Source organism: Antrostomus carolinensis, unplaced genomic scaffold, assembly GCF_000700745.2.
Source record: "Antrostomus carolinensis isolate BGI_N321 unplaced genomic scaffold, ASM70074v2 scaffold32248, whole genome shotgun sequence".
NCBI classification, from domain to species: domain Eukaryota; kingdom Metazoa; phylum Chordata; class Aves; order Caprimulgiformes; family Caprimulgidae; genus Antrostomus; species Antrostomus carolinensis.
The window spans coordinates 1-22,806 of NW_010334362.1; the positions used below are offsets into that span (position 1 = coordinate 1).

General features: G+C 40.8%; 1 protein-coding gene across 1 annotated transcript; it reads left to right on the top strand.

Moving 5' to 3' along the window:
* Window positions 1-2,288: 2,288 nt before the first annotated feature.
* On the top strand, window positions 2,289-21,414 carry LOC104529797 (histone-lysine N-methyltransferase 2C-like; the record flags this gene model as incomplete). Its single annotated transcript, XM_010174201.1, has 18 exons — window positions 2,289-3,983; window positions 5,576-5,788; window positions 6,203-6,367; window positions 7,650-7,791; window positions 8,580-8,727; window positions 9,586-9,764; window positions 9,869-10,023; window positions 10,215-10,467; window positions 11,330-11,469; window positions 12,386-12,490; window positions 14,621-15,740; window positions 17,086-17,222; window positions 17,399-17,529; window positions 17,808-17,976; window positions 18,891-19,007; window positions 19,613-19,686; window positions 20,104-20,212; window positions 20,458-21,414. Coding segments are annotated over 18 exons (5,145 nt in total), but the record flags the coding sequence as incomplete, so codon positions are not given.
* Between the last annotated feature and the right edge of the window lie 1,392 nt (window positions 21,415-22,806).

Sequence of the window (22,806 nt, forward strand, 5' to 3'; positions counted from 1 at the left end):
GGTCCCTTCCAACCCCAACCATTCTGTGAGATTAAAGTTAAACCTGTGATAGCTTTGATAAATCTCTGCTTTGGCCAACAGTATTGAATGCTGTGTTTCTCAAGATGTTGTTTATAAATTATCTGGCTTGATTGTCAGGATCAACTAGATCTTAAATGAAAATGCTTTAGAATTATCCTTTATTAATATGTTTGAAATGAAGCCCTAAATTATATTGACTCTCAAGTTCTTGCCCCTGTGTTGCTTCAAGACAAAGTAGGCACTGGATGGAACATTAGTTGGCTCGTCTTTTCACTATGTGGAAGAGGGATGGAGCAGATAAATTATGTCTACATCATTTCTTCCTATTTTTTTCCTCTTCCACAATGAATCACAAGTAGAATAAATGAAAAAAAAAAATCACTGTAACTAGTCTTTAGCATACGTATGTCAGTCTAGGCTTATGGTGGAGTTATGTTCAAGTAACAGCTGCTAATTTTATATTGCTGGCAGATTCATTTAGTACCACCTAATTAAGATTCTTTTATTTTTCATTTTCATTTCATGAAATTTAAGTTTCATATACTGCTGGTAAAAGCTCTCCACTCCCCTTTAGCCACTGATTTAGCCCAGTAGCCACATCCTAAGCAGCACTTTGTCACATACCTAGTAGAGCTTAATAAGGTTTTATTAAAGTATATTTTTAAAGACTATCTATTTCAAGCAATTCACCACTTTTTAAAATGAAATCAAGTATGTTTTCTGCAATCAAGCTTCTGTTATTTTTTGAAAAGGGCAAAGTTTATAGGTACATGTATAGAGAGAAGAGTTCTCAGATCCCTGTGAATTGCTGGTCCTGGACACAGGCAGAGAAACTGGAGCTGACTTTGTACAACACAAGCTTGTGTCTGACAGGGTTACTGGCTCGGGCACAGAGCCATGCAGACACTACCATATTGTCTGAGCGGCCAGGGCAGTTTAACTGCTTTGGTGTGGCGCTGTGCCTGTGCTAATAAGCTCTGCCTGTTTCTCCTCTACACTGTTAAAATCACCAGGTCAATCTGCACAGGTCGGCTCAGGTCCAGCTGGGTGTAGTCAGTGCTGTTCCTTTGAGATCTCAGCTGATTCCAAGTACAGTCCCATGGCTGATCCACTGCAGATCCTGGGAGAGTGTAGTGGTTTGGATGCCTCATTGTACGGGCACACAGAGCCAGCACTGGTTTAGTGCTGTATACCCACCAAGAAGTCCTGGAGCACTGGACTGTGCCACGCAGATCAACCCAGTTGGTGGCTTTATGCAGTGGCACTGTTTGTCTGGTGGTGTCAGTGGGAAGCCAGAGCTCATAAATCATCTTGGACCTGAGATTACAGTGTAAATAGCCTTTTGGGTGCATCTGTCCTGCATTCTGGAGTGGCCCCTGTAATATCTCTGTTGTCCTAGCTTTCTAGCTTGTCCCTTGTCCCAGAGAAAGAAGAGTGCTATGGAACATTTCTAATTAAGTTATGGACTTTTTTGTCAGTGCAAACAGCAAATGGAAGTTGTGGAAGTCATAATCTAATGAATATTTTTCATCAAGTATGTATTATTAACAAATCCTTTGACTTTTTTTAGCTAGCAGTGTCGTTAGGTATCTGTTGTGCTTCTGAAATGCTCTCTCTTCTCCAGTTAACACTGTCATATCCTTCCACTGGCTTCTCTTGCTTGCCTTAGAAATAAACTACTAGGTTTAACTTTTAGTGGCCAAGTCAAGTTTATTTTCATTCTAAAATTTAAAATTTTCAAGCAGTAGTTGCCATTTTTTTCTGCTGTGTGATATTTGAGGATCTGCCTTTGAATAAATGGGATCTACTTGTGAATAAATGGGATCTACTTCACTGTTTCCCTGCAGACTTTTCCTTTTCAATTACATCTTTGAAAAATTTTTGCTGATGTGTGACGATCATCCACCTCACTGTTTCCTTTTTCCTGTCTGCTCCCAACTATCGTTATCCTGTGCATGGAGGATATGATCTGTAGGAAAAAGATCACTTTTGGTTTAGGTTTGTATATTCTCTAGCAGAGTGCAGTCTTGGCACATAATTAGAACTTTGAGGCACTGTTATTTTTTCTAAAATTTTGGGATGAATAGTATTTCTCATTAAATAATGGCTATTTAGTCTTAAAATGAGAAAGAAAATAAGACTGTGCAGAAATGCTGGTTTTGCCTGAAGTTCGTTGTCTACTGAACTTATAATGGTGAGTTACATGTTTTATGCTACTTACAGAGCTAGTGCATGTCAGAGATGAATAATGACTATTTTATTTTTAGATTCGAAAGCAGCAGAAAGAGCATGCAGAACTAATTGAGGAATATCGAATCAAGCAGCAGCAGCAGCAGCAGTGTGGAATGGCACCCCATGCTATCATGTCTGGCGTCCAGGCTCAACCGCCAATGGTTCCAGGAGGAACATCACCAGCAATGAATCAACAAAACTTCCCCATGGTGGCCCAACAGCTCCAGCATCAGCAACACACAGTGGTAATCCCTGGGCAATCCAACCCAACCAGAATGCCAAATTTATCTGGATGGCAATCTGTAAATGCCCCTGCAAGTCATATTTCCATTAATCCAGCAAGGATGCAGCCTCCCATGACACCGTTGCCAATTACTCCTAGTACACCAGCTCCTGTGCCTGGTCCAAATGCAACTGCTCAGTCAGGGCCACCGCCAAGGGTGGAGTTTGAGGACAATAACCCTTTTAGTGAAAGCTTTCAAGAGCGGGAAAGAAAGGAGCGTTTACGAGAGCAACAGGAACGGCAACGCATCCAGCTTATGCAGGAGGTAGATCGCCAGAGGGCTTTACAGCAGAGAATGGAACTAGAGCAGCACAGTATGATGGGGTCTGAGCTAAATAACAGAACATCCTTATCTCAGATACCTTTCTTTAATTCTGATCTACCTTGTGATTTCATACAAACTCCGCGACCTCTTCAGCAGTCTCCACAGCATCAACAGCAACAGATGGGGCAAATTCTGCAACAAGGTTCTGTCACCTCACCTCCTGCCACAAATTTTATGCAAAGCGGTGAGCGAAGGCCGGTGGGACCTACAACTTTTGGACCTGATGCATCTGCTGTTCCAGGTGGAACCCCTAATTTCCATAATGTAAAACAAACTCATGGGAATCTCCCTGGGGCCACCTTTACGCAGAACCAAGTCAGGCCTCCCTTTGCTTCTGCTGTACCTTCATCTACAGTACTCAGTGGTGGTGCCCCGTGTGGTTCGGACACTAGCGTGCCCCAGGCAGCAAACTTCCCGGGCTCGAGCCAGTCTCTCATACAGCTCTATTCTGACATAATCCCAGAAGAGAAAGGAAAAAAGAAAAGGACACGAAAAAAGAAAAAGGACGATGATGCCGAGTCAATAAAAGCCCCGTCAACTCCACATTCAGATATAACTGCGCCATCAACTCCAACCATTTCTGATTCTACCTCCACCCCTACAGTTAACACCCCCAATGAACTTTCACGTCATCAAGATGAACAAGAGTCACTGGAGTTAACGGGCCCATCAACATCAAATGAGGGAGAGAGCCAGACCTCTCCAGAGCTGGAATGTAAGCTCCCGAACAGCAGTCTGCCACAGAAACCGCCGAGTGTAAATACAGAGACTGACAAGGCTAAAACAGATGCTCCTACCAGCATTCAAGAAGTTAAACTAGAAAAGGCAGAAACTGATCAGTGCTCGGGTCAAGCTGAGCCTAAACCAGAAAATCCAAGCAGTATTAAGGTGGAAGAAGAGAAGGTCACATCGCAGCCTGCCTCTTCAGCTCAGAGTCCAGCACAACCCGCTAGCGTCCCAGCAACGAAAGGCGAGTCAGGGAACGAATTGCTGAAACATCTGCTCAAAAATAAGAAGTCCTCATCTCTTCTAAATCAGAAATCGGAGAACAGTGGCCGAACAGAAGAGGAGGCTTCTGGGGATAAGAAGTTACCAGAGAAGCAGAATCCAGCTGAAGGAATGGTGAGCCTGTTACTGGTTTTGTTACACAGAGTTCTTCAGTGGTCAAAGGCCAGTCTGTGCCTTTACTGCAGGCATTTGTGAAAAGGTGTGGAGATAGCCTCCCTGCACAAGGGTGGGATAAACAGCAGTAAGGACTTTCTACCTCCCTTCCTGCCTTTTCTCCATGATGAAATAATCTGTGTTACAGAAAGAACAAGTTTTAATATGACTTCATATGTCAGTGTATTCAGAAATTTATTAAAATGCAAAAAATAGTTTTGTTATAGTTAATAATCTTAAAAAATGCCACTTCCTGATATTTACCAAGATTTTACAGAATGACTCTTAATTACCACTAGTATGTTTCCATAGTGTGTACAATATGTCTGTATCCTGCCTTCTGTGACCCCACCTCAGTCATGTGCAGGATGACCTGGGCATCTTTGCAGAGGCAGAGGGCTGAGCTTCACACCCCTTCAGCTGCACCCTTTGGAGTGAATGCACCAAGTCCATGATTGGTTTTTGCCTGTGAAAATCATGTATTGTCTCTAATTTTAGCAGAGACTGTGCTCTAGGATTTTTATCAAAAGTGTGAAATTGTTAAATCTCCTAAAACTGCTGGATTTCTGTGTTACAGAATATTTCTCTAATTAATTTTACTTTAATGGAAGGGACCATTAATTCTTGATGTTAATAGCATTATAATATTTAATAATTTATAAGGTTCTTAAAAACAGACCTAGAGAAAATTGCTTTCTGTGGACGTAGGATACACTTTACACTTAGATTTGTCAGTCGTTTCATTGTAATCTTTAATCTCTGCTCAGTTTTGTTTTATGACTTCCTAAACTCTAAATACATCCTTGAAACAAAATTCAAACAAACACATTCAAAATGAATAAAGACTGATAAAAATGAAGGTAATTGTGAGCAGCAGGTAACTTATGTAAGTGTTAAAGATCCATGGTTAAAACATCTATGACAGGAATAGAGGTGAGAGTACTTGGCAGCAGAGGTCCTGTAGAGCCGTTTAATAACAGATAAAAAGAAACTGGGCTTTCTTTTGGTTGCCAAGATCCATTGTGTTACCAGTCCCATTCTGATTGCTTTTACACAACTGTCCTTTTATGTTAAAATGGTTTTGCAAATTTGTACTGAAAGTATTTAAGCAAAGGGTACAATCCAGAAGTGTTTCACAATATTGTTTTTGTTTCTAAACTCAAAATACATTTATGTTATATTAACTTAGATGTCATTTTACTGTAAGCAAGTCTGCCTTTCATTATGCCCTCGTGAAAATCTTCCAAGATTGCATGCACATGTAACTTTATTTTAGGGGCTATTCAAAAGCAAATGTTTCTGGTCTGTGAGTTTTTAATTACATTTTCAGAGGTCAGTGGTGTTAACAATAAGTCATAATTCTGTTTGTAAGGACGATGCAGCAGTTACAGTTGCCAGTGAGATAGGAAAGTAAACAAACCATAAAATACACTTTGTTATCAATGAGATTTATTACACTGTGCTTGTTCTTTTAGACTATCGTGCAGTAAATTTGAATGAACTGTATATTAAAATGTCAAAAATTCTGCTTCACTTCATTTTTTTCATACCAGCAGACTGCAGGAAACCAGGTGCCAGGTGCATTTGGGTGTAGTAACAGCCAGCTTCAGAGAACAGATGTAGGACCTGAAACCAAGAAACAGAGAAATAAGCGAACTCAGAGGACAGGAGAGAAGGCAGCTCCTCGGTCCAAGAAAAGAAAAAAAGAGGAAGAAGAAAAGCAAGCTATTTACCCTAATGCTGATACATTCATCCAGTTAAAACAGGTAGGTATGCAGATACTGCACTTCTCATGGTGGAAATTAAGCTGATTATTAAGTTGAATTTTGAGTACAATGTGGAGAAAATGAAAACTTCCACAAGACTAGGAAATTTAAAGTTTTTGTTTTATTTCAATTTGGAAGATCTACTGACATGGCAGGCATTTGGTAGTCTCAAAGCCATGGAACTCCTGTCAGCTCTGGCTGAACTGGCAGGAAGCTGGAGCTGCAGCTCTGATGGACAAGGGACCACCTTCCTTAACAAACAGGGAGGCCTGGGTTTGATACAGTTTTCTGATAGTGGGTAAATTCAGATTATATTTTTTAATTTAGAAGCCACTCTACTGATGTTTGGAGATTTGCAATGCTTCTGTTTTATGCTTAAATTAATTTCTAACTTTTTTTTTTCTTTTAATATAGCAGCTTTCTCTTCTGCCTTTGATGGAACCAATAATTGGAGTGAGCTTTGCACACTTTCTTCCCTATGGCAGTGGGCAGCTAAATGGTGGAAATCGACTTGTAGGAAGTTTTGGTAGTGCTACTCTCGATGGGGCTTCAGATTACTACTCCCAGCTCATTTACAAGGTATGGTTTTAATCTGAATTTCCATTGTGTGCTCTCTGTGGGAAAAGAAGTTCATGCCATTATTACTACTAGTTGGTTAGAGTTTCTGCCTTTTATGCAACCAAAACAAAAATAATTTTCTGCTGCTAGACTAGATAGACAGTGCAGTGGTGAAACATTCATCATTGTTTTACTCTCTGAAAGTGGAAATCAATTCTGGAAACTGTGTTGTAAACTAATTAAAAATTACAAGTATTCCTTTTACAAATGGATGCTAAATAGTGAAAATTGTAATTACGGTTTTATGGAGCAGAAAAGGCTGAATTCTCAGTACTTTGCAATGTCATTGAAAGCATTAAAGCATTTCTTAATGTGAATTAAATGGGAAATAGACTTTCCTCATTTGTCCACTAAGCCCTAACTAAGAACCTGAGAACTCTGAACAAGATAGACTGTTTGTTGACGAGTTAATAACACACAGAATTTAAAACTCGGTCTCTGAGATCGGATTGGCAATACTGGGAGAGCAGCAAGATAGCAAACAGACAGAATCAAATTATTTTCTGCTTGGCTACCCTAATATTAAAATTTTAGTAGCTTATTAAAAACTAGTGTTGTTTACTCCAGCCTTCCATGGCATGCTGAGGATATGACCCAGCAGAAATAGTTGCTGTGGTCAAAAGTGAATAATAAGTATTAACTTTGTAGGCACAACCGCAACAAGAACAGATGCTGAAGTTCTCATTTAAGTTTCATTTAAAATATGAGCAGTTAAGTAAGCTAGTGAGGAGTAGCCTGGAGTGTGAACTTGCAGAGTATCTGCTTCTCCATGATAACTGCTTCAGTGCATCCTGTGCTAGTTGTGAGGTAGCTTCCCTTTTAGTGAAAAAGGGGTAAGATGCCTCATTTATGGTGAGAGTCACTATGGAGTAGCTCTCTCAATCACAAGTTCAGACCTTGCTTGAACTGTAGGAACTTGTTGGTGCTCCCAAACCATTCCTAAAAATGTTCTTTGTGCTTTTCTGTTAATAACTTGGCTATATCTTCTTTCAGTAAACTGTGCCCCTCATATAAATTATTTCTCTGATAATATCATTGATATAAGAAAAGCAAAGTGTTTTATCTTTTATAGAAGATACTTTTATGTAATTGGTCATGTACTTGAGACTTCGAACTATCGCTGCTTATCAGTGCTACCTCTGGGTGTGAAAAATGTGAGTGGGTTACATTATCTAGTACTAGAACAAAGCAAGTTCTCACCCCGTGTTCCATGGCTGATTTACAGTTCTTTAATCTCGTGCAGCAAAACAATCTGAGCAATCCTCCGACCCCCCCAGCCTCTCTTCCCCCCACACCACCTCCAGTGGCGTGCCAGAAGTTGGTAAACGGCTTTGCGACCACTGAGGAACTTGCTGGCAAGGCTGGTATGTTAGGAGGTCATGATGGTAAGACTAATACATATTGTTTCTGTAATGAGTAAAGCTTGTAGCAAATTACAAAATCGATAGTTGGGATGTTTTTCAGCTGCTATAATGTTCTTTTATAAAACCAGTGTGCCTGGACTCTTTTAAGGTTGTAATCATTATTATCCAGCTTTATTTTACACCAGTGTAATGTGCAATGATAGACTTTTCCCTATGCCTTTCAAAAACATGTTCAGAGCTAGAAACAGTCTTTGCAAATGAAAAAGCAAACTTTAAAATCAGTTTTTGATGTCCAGTACAAATGACTAAGCAGTTAGTCGGGTGAGTTCAAAAGCAGTCTCCCCAAAATGTACCCTCATCAGGCTTTGTATGTAGTCAATAGATATTTTCTGATGCTTGTAATTTGGTCAATTAAAATTTCTGTCTAATGAATGAAACTTTATACTGCTTTTACATAAGCTCTGTTCAATGATTAAAATCCTCTTTTTCCAACCCCTTTTCCTTTTTTTGTTACAAAGTTGTTGATTTTATTTTTTTTTAAGTAAACCAGAAATACTCTCATGCTGGCAGAAGGCATGCTCAGAAGCCTTTTGAGCCCTTTTTGCTCAGAAATTGGCAGATTTCTGTAAATCTGGAGATTAATCACGAACAGTCAAAAATTTTTGAACTACAAGTGGATGAGAGTGGTGTTACCATCTGCTGTAATGCCTTGGTTGTATCAGGGAGCCACCAATACCCCAGTTCACAGAATGTATATCAATGGAAGAGCTGTACAGGTGTCTCACTGTGCTGTATGTTTCTGGTTTTAGTTACCAAAGCTCTGGGACCAAAGCAGTTCCAGTTGCCTTTCAGACCACAAGATGATTTATTAGCAAGAGCAATGGCTCAGGGCCCTAAAACTGTGGATGTTCCTGCTTCACTTCCAACACCACCTCACAACAATCAGGAGGAGTTAAGGTAGGTTTTCCTTCACATCTTCAAATATGTATTTGGAGCAGATTCTGGGATCTTTCAGGAGGAGATGAGACTGTGAAGCAACAAAATCCATTGTGCACAGTGGCACAGTGCAGAGAACATAACGGGATGGCTTTGTCCTAGTTAACTCCTAGCATTCCACATGTAGAGAGTAGCATAGTGAAATAGGTGATTTCTGTCACTGCTGGGCTCTAGATCCTGTTAGATTGTTAAGAATTCGTTACCTTGCTCTCTTAAAAGTGGAGGAAAACTATATAAATAGAGAGATATTTTTTTCCTGGAGCAACATGGTGCTGTTGTACCATGACAGTACATGACTGCTGTACCAGACAGTGTCAGACAGCCTGGAAACTCCTCAGCTCTACTCAGTTTCTATTACCGTGTGAGAAATGCTTGCTAGAACATAACTCTCCCTACAAAGATCTTCCCTTTTGCCTCCCTTTCAGTTGTCCAACCAAAAGTAGGGTGGCTTTGAAGCACTCAAGCCTGTGCTTGGATGGTGGGACATGGACCAGTGAATACACTTAAACCAGGAAGTTTAAGTAGTAAATACTAATTTTTTACACAGGTAGATGGAGCCATGGGGAACAGATGGTTCTATGATGGAGCCTGGGCTTTCTTAGTGCCTCTATTTTTCTTTATCTTTCCCAAGAAACCATTGTGTCCAGTGGAGTATGAGATAGGCAGAAGTAATGGCCTGCCACGTAATTGTGTTCCACAACCAGTAGCAAGAAGCTACCTGTGATAGCTGCCTGTCGTGGTTTAGAACTTTGGCTTACCAATGGTTTTTAGACTGCTTCTAAAAGGTTTCCAAAACAGCACTTTTGGGTTTTGTTCCAGGGTTCAAGATCACTGTGAGGACAGGGACACTCCTGACAGCTTTGTTCCTTCTTCCTCTCCTGAAAGCGTGGTGGGAATGGAAATTAGTAGGTATCCAGACTTGTCGGTTGTAAAGGAGGAGAACCCAGAACCTGTACCATCTCCCATCATTCCCATCCTACCAAGCAGCACTGGAAAAGGTGAGACTGCAGCAAAGCAAACAATTAGAACTGGCCTCCTTTCTAATTATTTATTTATTTATGTGCATGGAGGATTGACCTGGTGTATTTTGTTTTATTTTCAGGTTCAGAAGCCAAAAGGAATTACATAAAATCAGAACCCAGTTCTGGAGCCTTACCTGGTTCTGGCTTCTTTGCCTCTCCGCTTGGACCATCCCAGAATGGTCCTAAATCTGGCCTTATATCCGTAGCAATTACTTTACATCCCACAGCTGCTGAGGTAAAAGAAATGAGTTTGTGTTACATATATGACATACAACAGCAGTTTATTTTATATAGATAGGTAAATCTGAAGGGGTTATAGCATAGTACAATAAAAGCAACTGTTGTAATCTTCTAATGAATTTTAATTGCTGCTGTCTTACTGCCTGGCTGATGAAAACAAAAGTATGGTTTTATTCTTGTTTTTAGAACATTAGTAGTGTTGTAGCAGCATTCTCCAACCTGCTCCATGTCAGAATTCCCAACAGCTACGAGGTTAGTAACGCTCCAGACATCCCATCCTCCATGGCAACAGCCAACAGTCACAGAGTGAACCCATCTATGGAATACAGGCAGCACTTACTACTTCAGGGTCCTCAGGCAGGATCCATGGGACCTGCCAGGATCGTAGGGTCTTATGGACTGAAGCAACCTAATGTGCCATTCCCTGCAAACAGCAATGGTGAGTGGGCATCCATTCTCTTGAGTTTTCAGTACCAAAATTTTAACTGAGTCAGTATTAATGCACTTCAGCCTCATAAATTCATGCTCTCGAATTAAAGAATTGATTCTTGTTCCAAATAGTACTTCTCTCTTCTTATGTGATCAGTACATGTGGACTTGCTCCTGATGTTAACTATAACTTAATAGAATCATAGAATCGCCTGGTTGGAAAAGACCTTTGAGATCATCAAGTCCAAATGCACCTGTCCACTACTAAACCGTATCTCGAGCACCTTGGCTACATGACTCTTAAATACCTCCAGGGATGGTGACTCAACCACTTCCCTGGGCAGCCCATTCCAGTGCCTGACACCCTTTCAGTGAAGAAATTTTCCCTGACATCCAATCTGAACCTCCCTTGGCACAACTTGAGGCCATTTCCTCTTGTTCTATCACTCATTACCTGGGAGAAAAGACACCAGATCCATCTCTGATTTCCATTGTGTTATCTGTGTCACTGTCAGTAAGGTGTTTCTTCTAGTAGTTCCCAACATTACTGGGGTTTTTTTGTTCTGTCTGATTTTAAATCCATCATTCAGAAAGATTGTTCCTATGCTGGAAAACTTGACGTTGTTGTTTAAGCCTGTGTTCCTGTGTTGGTTTAGTTACTCATTTCTTATACAAGAATGTATTTTGCCTTGTTGTTCACACAGTTGGTTTTGGTCTAGTTTAAACAATTTTCCCATCAGAACATAGTTTAAAGCTTGCCTTCCATTCCTTGTCCAGGAGGATGCTGCTCCTGTAGACCACTGAAGAGTACTGTGACTTCTCATAAATTGGGTTTAATCTGATACAGCTTCTAACAGACACCTGTTTTCCAGGTATAGCTGGCTATAAGGATCACAGCCAGAGTATTGCAGAAGGCTCAGCATTGAGACCTCGATGGTGCTCTCACTGCAAAGTTGTGGTTCTTGGCAGTGGTGTGCGGAAGTCCTTCAAAGACCTGCCTTTCCTTAAACAGGTACTGCAGTGGAAGTGTGGTTTCTTGCAGGTGATGGTCAAGGAGCAAAGGAAGGCAACAGCGACTGCCGCTTGTCATGCCCAACTGATGCCACTTCCAAGTTTCTTTGTAGTCTCCCTTCTACGTGTCCTGTTTCAGGATGGGACATTCACAAGCTCATTTGTAGTACAAATAAGAAAGATCAAAGTTGTTACTTAAAAAAAATGGATTTCATAAAATATGTCTCATATAAGGCAGCTTCCTAAATTCTGCTACTGACCTCCTTCCGTGACCACTTCAGGGACCTTCATTCCAAAAGAGCTTCTTTATAAGGCAGCACCATATTGCTGTGTCAGGAAGTGCTGGAAGAGCAGGAACACTTGTGCTCTTTTTGAGCAGCAATCAGATTGCTGTCTTGGTCTCTTGTATTTCCATTGGGAACTGTCATCCATTGCTCTTTCAATGAGATTGAGGTAATTATGTAACAAAGGTATAGAGTCAAAATGTATGTACAAAAGGAAGGGGTTCATGCTGTCAGAAAAGCACTGAATTCCCAGGAACGTTTTGCAGATGGGTCAGTAGATAAAACCAGTGTGATCTGTCTTTGATTAGGCTGAAATGAGACATTCTCCTGCCATCCAAAGATGAAAGGAAATGGATTTTACTTTGCGAATGTGCCTATGGAGCAGATGGGTGCATGCTACAGAATGCTTTATTTTGGTTGTTAAACTTCTGCTGAAGGCAAGAAATGCTGAAGGACAAGGTTGTAGGTGGTGGGTTACGTTAGATCTGTCAAATAATAAAGTATTTATATTACGGTATCACTCATTATTTCACAAATGTTCTACAAATAAAGAGTTTCTAGCCAGATTACACTTATTATGTGAAAAATGGTATTAATATGCACTTCTGATAATCTTCTGTGTTTGATTCCCAGGATTCCCAAGAAGGCTCTGATAAAATGAAGGACATTGTATTCTGTAGCAACAACTGCTTTGTTCTTTATTCGGCAGCTGTGCAAGCAAAAAACTCAGAGAACAAAGTAAGTATCAAATGCTGGTAGACCCAAGTGAGCCGAAATTATTGCAGCTATTTTCTGAAGAACAGAGAGGGGGTGAGGGGGAAGTTTGCACTTCATTTCAGAGGCTCAGAAATTAATTGCTCTATATTCAGACACTGACATTCTGAACCAGCAGCGTGAAGTAAAATTTGTATTTGCAGAACTTCCTGTCTGACAGAGATACACGGCAGAACAGTAGCCGCCTTCTGCTGTCCTCACAGGCTTTGAAGATGCAGTCTCAAAAAAGTAATCCTTTAAGTTCTCTGAGCATTGTACAAAGCCACAGATACATCTTTATGGGCTATATTCTGCATTTTGGTTCAGCTTATACAGTTAAAAATTGTTACAACCGTGCAAATAATAACTGAACAGCAAGTTTGCAGAAAGACTTTTATTTGTTCAATGTAACTGGAAAAATAGAATCCTATTCTGTTACTTTTTTTGGGCAAAGCTGACATTTTAAAGTATTAATTACCAAAACTACTGGGGGTTGGAACTAGATGATCTTTAAGGTCCCTTCCAACCCCAACCATTCTATGATTCTATGATAAAACACTGGTGAAGAACCTGCTAACTGACAGTGATGGGGAAAAAGAGGTTCTGATTGCTGGAGAGAGACCTTATAAGAAATTTGTTCAACTGAAGTGGAATTAGGCCAGGGTGTGCTGCACTTCTGTACCTACAGAGACTGCAGGGGGTGTGCAACACCTCCCAGAAACTCAGCCCTTCCACACAGGATGTTATTTCTTTCTCTGTCCAGGTTCATCCAGTTGCAAAGAAAGGTAACTTAAACTTACCTCTGTTTAATCCTTAAAAGTGGAATAGTCTTCATTCAAGACTAAGTGATCCTGCTAAGGTTTTTTTTTTCTCATGGATAACATTTTTTGTGTACTTCTTTTAACTAGCTTGGTTTCTGCTTTTCCTAGTTCAAATGTTTTTCCCCTAAACCAGTGGACAGAACTGGCCGTGTCCTTCAAGCATCACCTAATTAATGCTTTCTCATAGACCTGTCTTTGCTGTAGAACTTGCAGCCTTCCTTCAAATGCATCCTCCTTGTTTTTTAGAAGAGATAAAAAAACCCCCAAAACCTGAAGGAGAAGATAAGTGTGTGCACATTCACATCCTTTTAGTGTCCCGTGTAGCTCATTTTCACTTGTATTTAAAGAGTAACATTTCTGCAGAAGTGCATCCGCATGTACATAATTAAGTTAATTAAATGTCATGTTCATCCTCTTGATCCTTTCATTTACTCTTTCGAGTTCAATCATACAAACCACATTAAGCACTTTTTAATTTAATCTTCCTTCATTGTTCTTGTTTTCTCTCCCTTTTTTTTTTTAACAAATCTCTGCAGGTATAATTCTTGTTTACTGTGACTGAACAGTTAAGTCCTCACAGTGTATCTAATGTAGAACCCTGCAGGAATTTTCTCCTCACTTGTTTCCAGGAAAAATACGTGGCATTAACTCCAAATATTCTCCTCCTACCAAATAACAGGATTCTTATTCTTTAAATTAATTCTGCGACCCATATTTTAAGATTATTTTGTGTTGTAACAAAACTTTCTAAAAATACCCAAGAACTATATTTGTCAGTTACCTGGTTCAGGGCACTTGAGTAGTTTTTAGTTCAAAACCTGGAGAAAGGATTATTTGTGTTTCTTCACAGAACAGCAGAATCACAGAGTTTTAGTGGTTGGAAAAGATCTTTTAAGATCACTGAGTCCAGCCATAAACCCAACACTACCAATTCCTCCTCTAAACCATGTCCCTGAGCACCTCATCTACCTGTCTTTTAAATACCACCAGGGAAGGCGACTCCACCACCTCCCTGGGCAGCCTGTTCCAATAAAATGAAGGACATTCTTCTTCTGTATTAAAGGGCACCACTTTCTAAGTTGATGGGGAGACCTTTTGTGCTCTGTGTCCTGGCACAAGCTGTAAGAACACGGGTCAGGCTAATTCCCATCTTTCTCTGTTGCTGCATCATGATTTCTGAGTAGCCTCTTCAGTTCTGACCTGACAATGTTTTGTTTTGTTTACTTAAAGAGATGTTTAGTGGTTAACAGTTTGGGATTTTTTTTTCTTAACGAGTTTTCTATTGATTTATCAGGAATCAGTTCCATCTTTGCCACAGTCGCCGATGAAGGAGAGGCCGCCTAAAGCATTCCATCAGTACAGCAACAACATCTCCACTTTGGACGTCCACTGTCTGCCTCAGTTGCAGGAAAAAGTTTCTCCACCATCATCACCCCCCATCATGTTCCCTCCTGCATTTGAAGCAGCCAAGGTAGAGGCAAAACCGGATGAGCTTAAGGTAACAGTGAAACTAAAACCTCGGTTAAAAGCAATACACAGTAGCCTTGAGGACTGCCGGCCTCCGAGTAAGAAATGGAAAGGAATGAAATGGAAAAAGTGGAGCATTCAGATTGTGATTCCTAAAGGATCATTCAAACCTCCTTGTGAAGAAGAAATAGATGAATTTCTTAAAAAACTGGGCACAACCCTTAAACCAGATCCTGTGCCTAAAGACTATAGGAAATGTTGCTTCTGTCACGAGGAAGGTGATGGATTAACTGATGGACCAGCGAGGCTTCTTAACCTGGATTTAGACCTTTGGGTCCATTTGAACTGTGCTCTTTGGTCTACAGAAGTCTACGAGACACAAGCTGGTGCCTTAATAAACGTGGAACTAGCACTGCGAAGAGGCTTGCAAATGAAATGCATGTTTTGTCACAAAATGGGCGCCACCAGCGGTTGTCACAGGTTAAGGTGCACCAATATTTATCACTTTACCTGTGCCATTAAAGCACAATGCATGTTTTTTAAAGACAAGACCATGCTTTGCCCCATGCACAAACCAAAGGGAACTCATGAGCAAGAACTTAGTTACTTTGCAGTCTTCAGGAGGGTCTACGTTCAGCGCGATGAAGTGCGGCAGATCGCCAGCATCGTTCAGCGAGGAGAACGTGACCACACTTTCCGTGTGGGAAGCCTGATTTTCCATGCTGTCGGTCAGCTGCTGCCACAGCAGATGCAGGCCTTCCACTCCTCAAAAGCACTCTTCCCTGTGGGATACGAGGCCAGCCGGTTGTACTGGAGCATGAGATACGCAAACAGACGCTGTCGCTATCTCTGCTCAATTGAGGAGAAGGACGGGCTTCCGTTATTTGTCATCAAGGTTGTGGAGCAAGGACACGAAGATCTGGTCCTTACTGACACAACACCAAAAGGTAAATTTTGTGAACTAAGATCATGAGGTTTGTGGGTTTGTGATTTGTTTTGTTACTACTGATACCTGTGGTATGAGAAATGTTACAAGCAAATGTTGCAGACACTGTTCTAATGTAATGCTTCTAGTGAGCTTCAGGCTATGAAGACTGAGGACACCTTTGAAGAAATGGTATAAGCTGCAAATCATAGAACCACAGAACCATAGAATGGTTTGGGTTGGAAGGGACCTTAAAGATCATCCAGTTCCAACCCCCCTGCCATCAGCAGGGACACCTTCCACTAGATCAGGTTGCTCAAAGCCTCATCCAGCCTGGCCTTAAACACTTCCAGGGAGGAGCAGCCACAGCTTCTCTGGGCAACCTGGGCCAGTGTCTGACCACCCTCACAGTCAAGAATTTCTTACTAATATCTCATCCTAATCTCCCCTTTTCCAGTTTAGAGCCATCACCCCTTGTTCTGTCACTACCTGCACTTGTCAAAAGTCCCTCCCCAGCTTTCCTGGAGCCCCTTCAGGTACTGGGAGGCCGCTAGAAGGTCTCCCCGGAGCCTTCTCTTCTCCACGCTGAGCAGCCCCAACTGTTCAGGTTGTAACAAGACGACTTGTTACAAGTTCACAGAGGAGACCCAAGATTGCGTACTGTGTAGGTGCCAGTGTAGGTTTCCTTTCATGAAAAGTGACTTTGTTTAAATACAGAATCATTCCTCAGTTATCTTCAGCTCAGCTGTGCTGGAGTTGGCAAGTGATAAAAAGACAGTTGAGTTGACCACGTTGTTCTCAGGGCAGGTAACGTGTCCCTGGCAGGGTGAGGAACGATAAACGCATGGGGCAGGTGTTGGGAACCTGGCACATGAATGTGGACGTGACCTGTCGTGCTCTGGGGCTGAACCCCTTGGTGCTGCGGGTGCTGATGCGCTCAGCAGCTGCCCACCCAGCTGAGAGCTGACTGTGCTGTCGATGGAAATAGAATATCGAGTTTATTTTTTAAAAATTCTACTTCGTGCAGCTTTTCTCAGGAGAATCTGTGTACGTTGTTTGTTGTTGTTGTTGTTGTTGTTGTCAGAGGACTGAACGTTTCCAGGCTGCAAACACTAAAGTTTCATTCCCGAGAATCAAGGGTGCAGCAGAAATGTCGGGCTTGGTGGGGGTTTGTACAGGAGAAAATGGCAACTCACCAAATGATTGTCCACTGTTTAACCACCGGCCTGTTTGTGTAGGCAGCCAACAGCCAGATGCTCTTTCAGTGTTGTTTTCTGGTTCCCGATATCCTCAGGCATTCGTTTAAAACCAGTACAATAGCTTTATTTTTTTTGATCACTGTAATTCTCTTCCATATGGCTGTGTAGGTGTGTGGGATAAAATCTTGGAGTCCGTTGCTTCTGTTAGAAAAGAATCTGAAATGCTCCAGCTGTTTCCCGGCTATTTGAAGGGTGAAGACCTCTTTGGTTTGACAGTCTCTGCAGTGGCCAGGATTGCCGAATCGGTGAGTCTTGGCCATCCCAGGTCTTGCTGGATCACCCCAAATTGTCGGATATCTCATATACACATGAGAAGGGGAACAGGAAGCGGTGTGGAAAAGTAAATGTTTCGTTGCAAACAATCACCATAGACTTACTTGGATTTTATTCTTTTTTTCTCTTTTTCTCTGTTTTTTTGCAGCTGCCAGGGGTTGAGGCCTGTGAGAACTACACTTTCCGCTACGGCCGAAACCCCTTAATGGAACTCCCTCTTGCTATCAACCCCACGGGCTGTGCCCGTGCCGAGCCTAAAATGAGTACCCATGTCAAGAGGTTTGTGTTAAGGTATTTTGTTTTAATTTCACATAGTACAGCCCAGGGTTTATAGGCTGCTTAGGGTTATTTGTGCTTTCGTCTGCTGCTTACAAACCCTGTCGTCCTTGGCTGTGTACGTGCATGCCCCAACCACAGGAATCGCTTTGTTGTCTACGCTAGCTGGCTTTCAGTGTCTGTGCGTCTCAAAAGAATTTTTAATGGGTTTTGTGGCTGTTTTCAGAGAAATCTTCAGTTTTTCTTTGTGTTCTTTCCCGTTATATGCCCAATTCCTACAGGCCTCACACCTTGAATAGCACCAGCACATCGAAGTCATTTCAGAGCACAGTCACGGGAGAACTGAACGCGCCTTACAGTAAACAGTTCGTCCATTCCAAGTCCTCTCAGTACCGCAAAATGAAAACTGAATGGAAGTCCAATGTCTATCTAGCTCGCTCTCGCATTCAGGTCAGTGCTCATTTTAGGGAATGTTTATTTTAAAAAGTTGCTTAGACTTTATTTTATGTATAAATCTTATATTTTTATATATTTTACAGATAAATTTTATATTTTTATACATTTATATATAAATATCTAGATAAAATTTACTTTTAAAAATGGAAACTAAAACTATTGCAAAATTCCTTCAAGTCTAATCCCCAAATTGGCAATTTTTATGAGGCAAATCACTTCCATAGATTTATCTTAAGATTTCTTTCTAATTACTGGAAACATCTTAAAAATTCATTTGTTACAGTCATCTAGGAAAAAAGTTTCTTGGAGTTTTTTGTGGGGTTTTTTTTTTTTTTTTAGCATATTTCTCAAAAACTTAGTAAAACTTAATTAAAATATGAATAGACAGTGGAAGCACAACACAATCAGACCAAGCTGAGTAAAGTGGTAGGAGACCAGCATGGAGAATTGCATTCATGTAGTAACTTTGGTTCTGTCTGTAATTCTGTTGGTGGTTTTGCTCCACAGACTATTTTGCAAAAGCTTTGTAATTAACCTCGCTGCGTGTGAACGCAGTTGTTGTTTATTTTAGGTTGGACTTAACCGTGCTGTTGTGTTCCTCTTAGGCTTCTCCATTTTTAGTAAGGCCAACTTTATTTTCCAGTGAATTTATAATCTTTACACATCAGGTGCCAGAGGTGTGAGAGAAACTTTCTTACCTAGACAGAAGCCAAGTACATTTTCTTGCATCTTAAAAATTTCACGTGAAGCCGAGTTGTGCATCTGGGCTGTTACACCATCGGTGCCTGACCTGTGCCGCTTGATTCTTTCTGGGTAGTTTCCCTTCACGTGATTTTCTGCGCGGTGAGGAATTCAGTGGAAATGTAAATTTATCACAGAATTCTAAATTGCAGTGTTATTTTTTGTAGGGCCTGGGCTTGTACGCTGCTAGAGACATTGAAAAGCACACTATGGTCATTGAATATATCGGAACTATTATCCGCAACGAGGTAGCAAACAGGAAGGAGAAGCTTTATGAATCTCAGGTATGGGGCACGTTTGTTCACTGGTTCTTTCCCCTTCAGATGTCGTTGTTCTGTTTGATGAATGCAGGTCCCCTGATTTCTGTTTTCTACGGTGCTGTAAATGCAATAGATTAAAAATATAAACCAGAGGAGTCTGCAGTGTTTCTTACCAAAGGATCGGGGTATTTAAATGTTTAATCAAGTCTCCCAGCACCCTGGCCAGGTCGGTAATACAGATCCTCTGTCCCAGAGGACACAAGAGTGAGCTGACAGCGATGTCAGGACCTCAGTTTTTAACGAGAACTTTAAATTTAAAGCACTTATTTCCTTTGTGTAACCCGGTGGTTCTGTACCAGTTAGTACATGTTGGTGGAACACTTTGAGATCCTAGAGGAAAGGCAGCACAGAACCTATTGAGGAGATACTAATTCACCAGAGATCGATGTCTGTGACCCGTCCGTGCCCTCCCAAAGCAGGGAGGGTGAAGGCAGCAGGTGACTCACACTCTCCCTCGTGAGCCTGCCTGCCGGAGGACACCGGGAGGTCGCCCCACGTTGCTGTTTTGGTTTAATCACTGGCAATTCTGTAAAATCTACAAGAGTCTTTTTCCCAATCCTGTTTTTCAGAATCGCGGCGTGTACATGTTCCGCATTGACAACGACCACGTCATCGACGCCACCCTGACGGGAGGTCCAGCAAGGTGGGTGGCCCTGGGGAGGTCTCTGACCTCGGTCGGGGGACTGATCCACGCTCCCCGGCCTGGGGCTGTTTGTGGGGGACTCAAGTTTGTGGTGTTCTCAATGGTTTTTATTCTCTGAGCTGGTACATTCAGTCTCCAGACTATTCCACTGAAATAATGTCTTTTTTTTTCCATTAGCTTTGCTCATCGTTGTTTATGTTTCACAGCAGCTATGAAGAAAGAAAGGAATTCTTTTTTTAACACTTGATATTTTTTTTTTGGCATTTTCTAGGTAAAGAAACAAGTAGAAAGTACTATAGTTATACCTGGCAAGTCAGTGCTCCCCTGAAGCGAAGGGCATTCTGAGGTTTGGTTTGGATTTGCCGCAGGGGATGCATTTTCCTAAAAGGTTTCCTTTGTCAAACTGTGTTTTCGTAGGTACATCAACCACTCGTGTGCACCGAACTGCGTGGCTGAGGTGGTCACTTTTGAGAGAGGACACAAAATCATCATTAGCTCCAGCAGGAGAATCCAGAAAGGGGAGGAGGTAGGGCGGTCTCCTTTGCTTTTACTTACCTGCTGCTCCTTGCAAGATTTCGAGATACTGACGCGATTTCCACGGCCAGTAGCACAACTTGTGCGTGCCGGGGTGGGGGAGAGCGGCATCGCCCTTCCCCGCTTCCCTTCCCGGTTCCTAACAGCACAACTTCTCGTGCTACTTAACTGTGGGGGTGAGGAGAACTGCAGTAAATCCTGGTTGCTCCATAACCCTTCTCCTGCATCTCCTTCCAGCTTTGCTATGACTATAAGTTTGATTTTGAAGATGACCAGCACAAGATTCCATGTCACTGTGGAGCTGTAAACTGCCGAAAGTGGATGAACTAGAATGCATTCCTTGCTGTCTTTGAGGGTTGCTTGTCCCTAAGAAGAAGTGATTCACATTTTGATTTTGTCGACGGAAAATTGTTGCCTTTTTAAAAGGGGAATTAAAAAAAAAAAAAATATATATTAAAAAAAATCACTTCTGGAAGTACAGATTTCTACTCGTGTATTTAAACAGAAAAAAACAAAAAAGGAAAAAAAAAAGAAAACCAACAACCAAAACAAGCACCAGAAGCAAGCCGGCAAAATCCGAAGCGAACTTTCCAGACCGATGGAGGTTAAACTGAATTAACAGAATGGTCCAGCACTTTTGTTTTTGAGCTCACTAAGGAGAAACTGTGTACCTTGGGCAAAGAACCGATGGCTGACCTGCGCAGGGCAGGTGGGCATAATGAATGTAAGACTGAAATCACCAGCGAAAGGGAGAAGTCCAAAGTGCTGGCCACAGCCTTATTTGATAAAGGGGCAGGCCCTCTAATTAAAGAAAAATTTTAAATAAAAGTAGACACCACTGAACAAGGAATGTACTGAAACGACTTCCTTAGGGATAGAGCTAAGGGAAAAAATAACTTGCACTAAAATACATTTAAATACTTGATTCCATGAGTCAGTTTATTGTAGTTTTTGATTTCTGTAAAATAAGAGAACCTTTTTGTATTTATTATTGAATAAGTGAATGAAGCTATTTTTAAAAAGAAAGTTAGAAGAAAGCCAAGCTGCTGCTGTTACCTGCAGAACTAACAAACTCTGTTACTTTGTACAAAAGTGTAAATATTTTGAGAAAAAATAAAAATAAAAATAAAAATACAGTATAAAAATAGTTATTGACCAAATGCTACCAGACTCTGCAGCAGTTCGGGTGCTTATTATAAACTGTCAATAGGGATGTTACAATATGATCTCATGTATTAACAGACATGCGATTGCAATGACGGAATAACCAAAATCTCAATTTAAAGAGAAAGGGGGTTTCTTTTTTTATGTTTAAAGCAGTCTCAACTGTGGTCTTATTAGCATTTTTTTTTTTTAAGTAAACCTGAAGCCTGGTCAAGGCGTGTATATTACAGCTCTGACTTTTGTAGATGTTTGGGTAATTTAGATTAATTTTATTTGTATTATATTGTTGCATCCCTATTTCTTAAGTCAGGTTTTTTTTTGTGCTTACAATTTGTGATAACTGTGAATAACTGCTAAAAACCACCCAAAATAGAGGCTGGACATTGGGGTTGTTTGTTTTTTTGTTTTCTTCAGCAGAAGTAGTCAAGATGAGGTGACCGTTCAGCCGACATTAAATCATGTAAACAGCATAGAATCATGTAGTTGGAGCTTAAGTCTGATGCGCTAGCCTTCTTAAAAGGAAAACAAGGAAAAAAATTAGATGTAATGTGCTTGCAGCTGCAGGACTCTGGCAATAGGGTTTTGGAAAATGTAATTTAAAGATGTGTTTGTATGGATTGTTTTTGTTTACATTTCTTTAAAAAAAATAAACACTGTTTTGTGTTTGCTTGTAGAAATTTAATCAGCATTTTGAACCAGGTTAGCTTTTTATTTTGTACTTAAAATTCTGGTACTGACACTTCACAGGCTAAATATAAAAAGAAAAAAAAAATGAAGTTTTTTTTTTTTTGTGTGCACAATTAAAGTGGACTGTAAACTGTTGGTATATTCAGTAATACAGTTCTGAACTTGTAATGTATATGGCATGATGTATTTTTATCTTACAGAATAAATCAATTGTATATATTTTTCTCTTGATAAATAGCTGTATGAAATTGTTTCTTGAATATTTTTCTTCTCTTGTACAATATTCCAACATCCTACCAGTATTTGTCCTACAGTTTTTTTCTGTTCTGTATAATAGTATCTAATGTTGGCAAAAAAAAAAAACCACACAAAAAACAACACAAAAAAAGAAGAATTTTTTGAAGTATACAGAGTGTTATGGGTTTTGGAATTTGTGGAAACAGATTTAGAAGATCAGCATTTACAAATAAAAATATTTTACATCTATAAATTACATCCTCCTGTGTTCATTTGGGGCGTCTGGTTTCTGGTTCTTTCTGGATTTCACTGTCAGCTTCCGACAACGAGAAGCATTTGCGCTCCCCCCCCCTTCTCCAATGCAACCTGCCCCCTCCATTTTACACCTGGGTGCCACGTCCTGAGCACCTACCAGACAGAATTCCCTGCAATCCTGCTTCCCCCAGAAAACCTGCAAAAGGTAATTAAAAAATAGACAATACTGTATTCTGCTTGTGC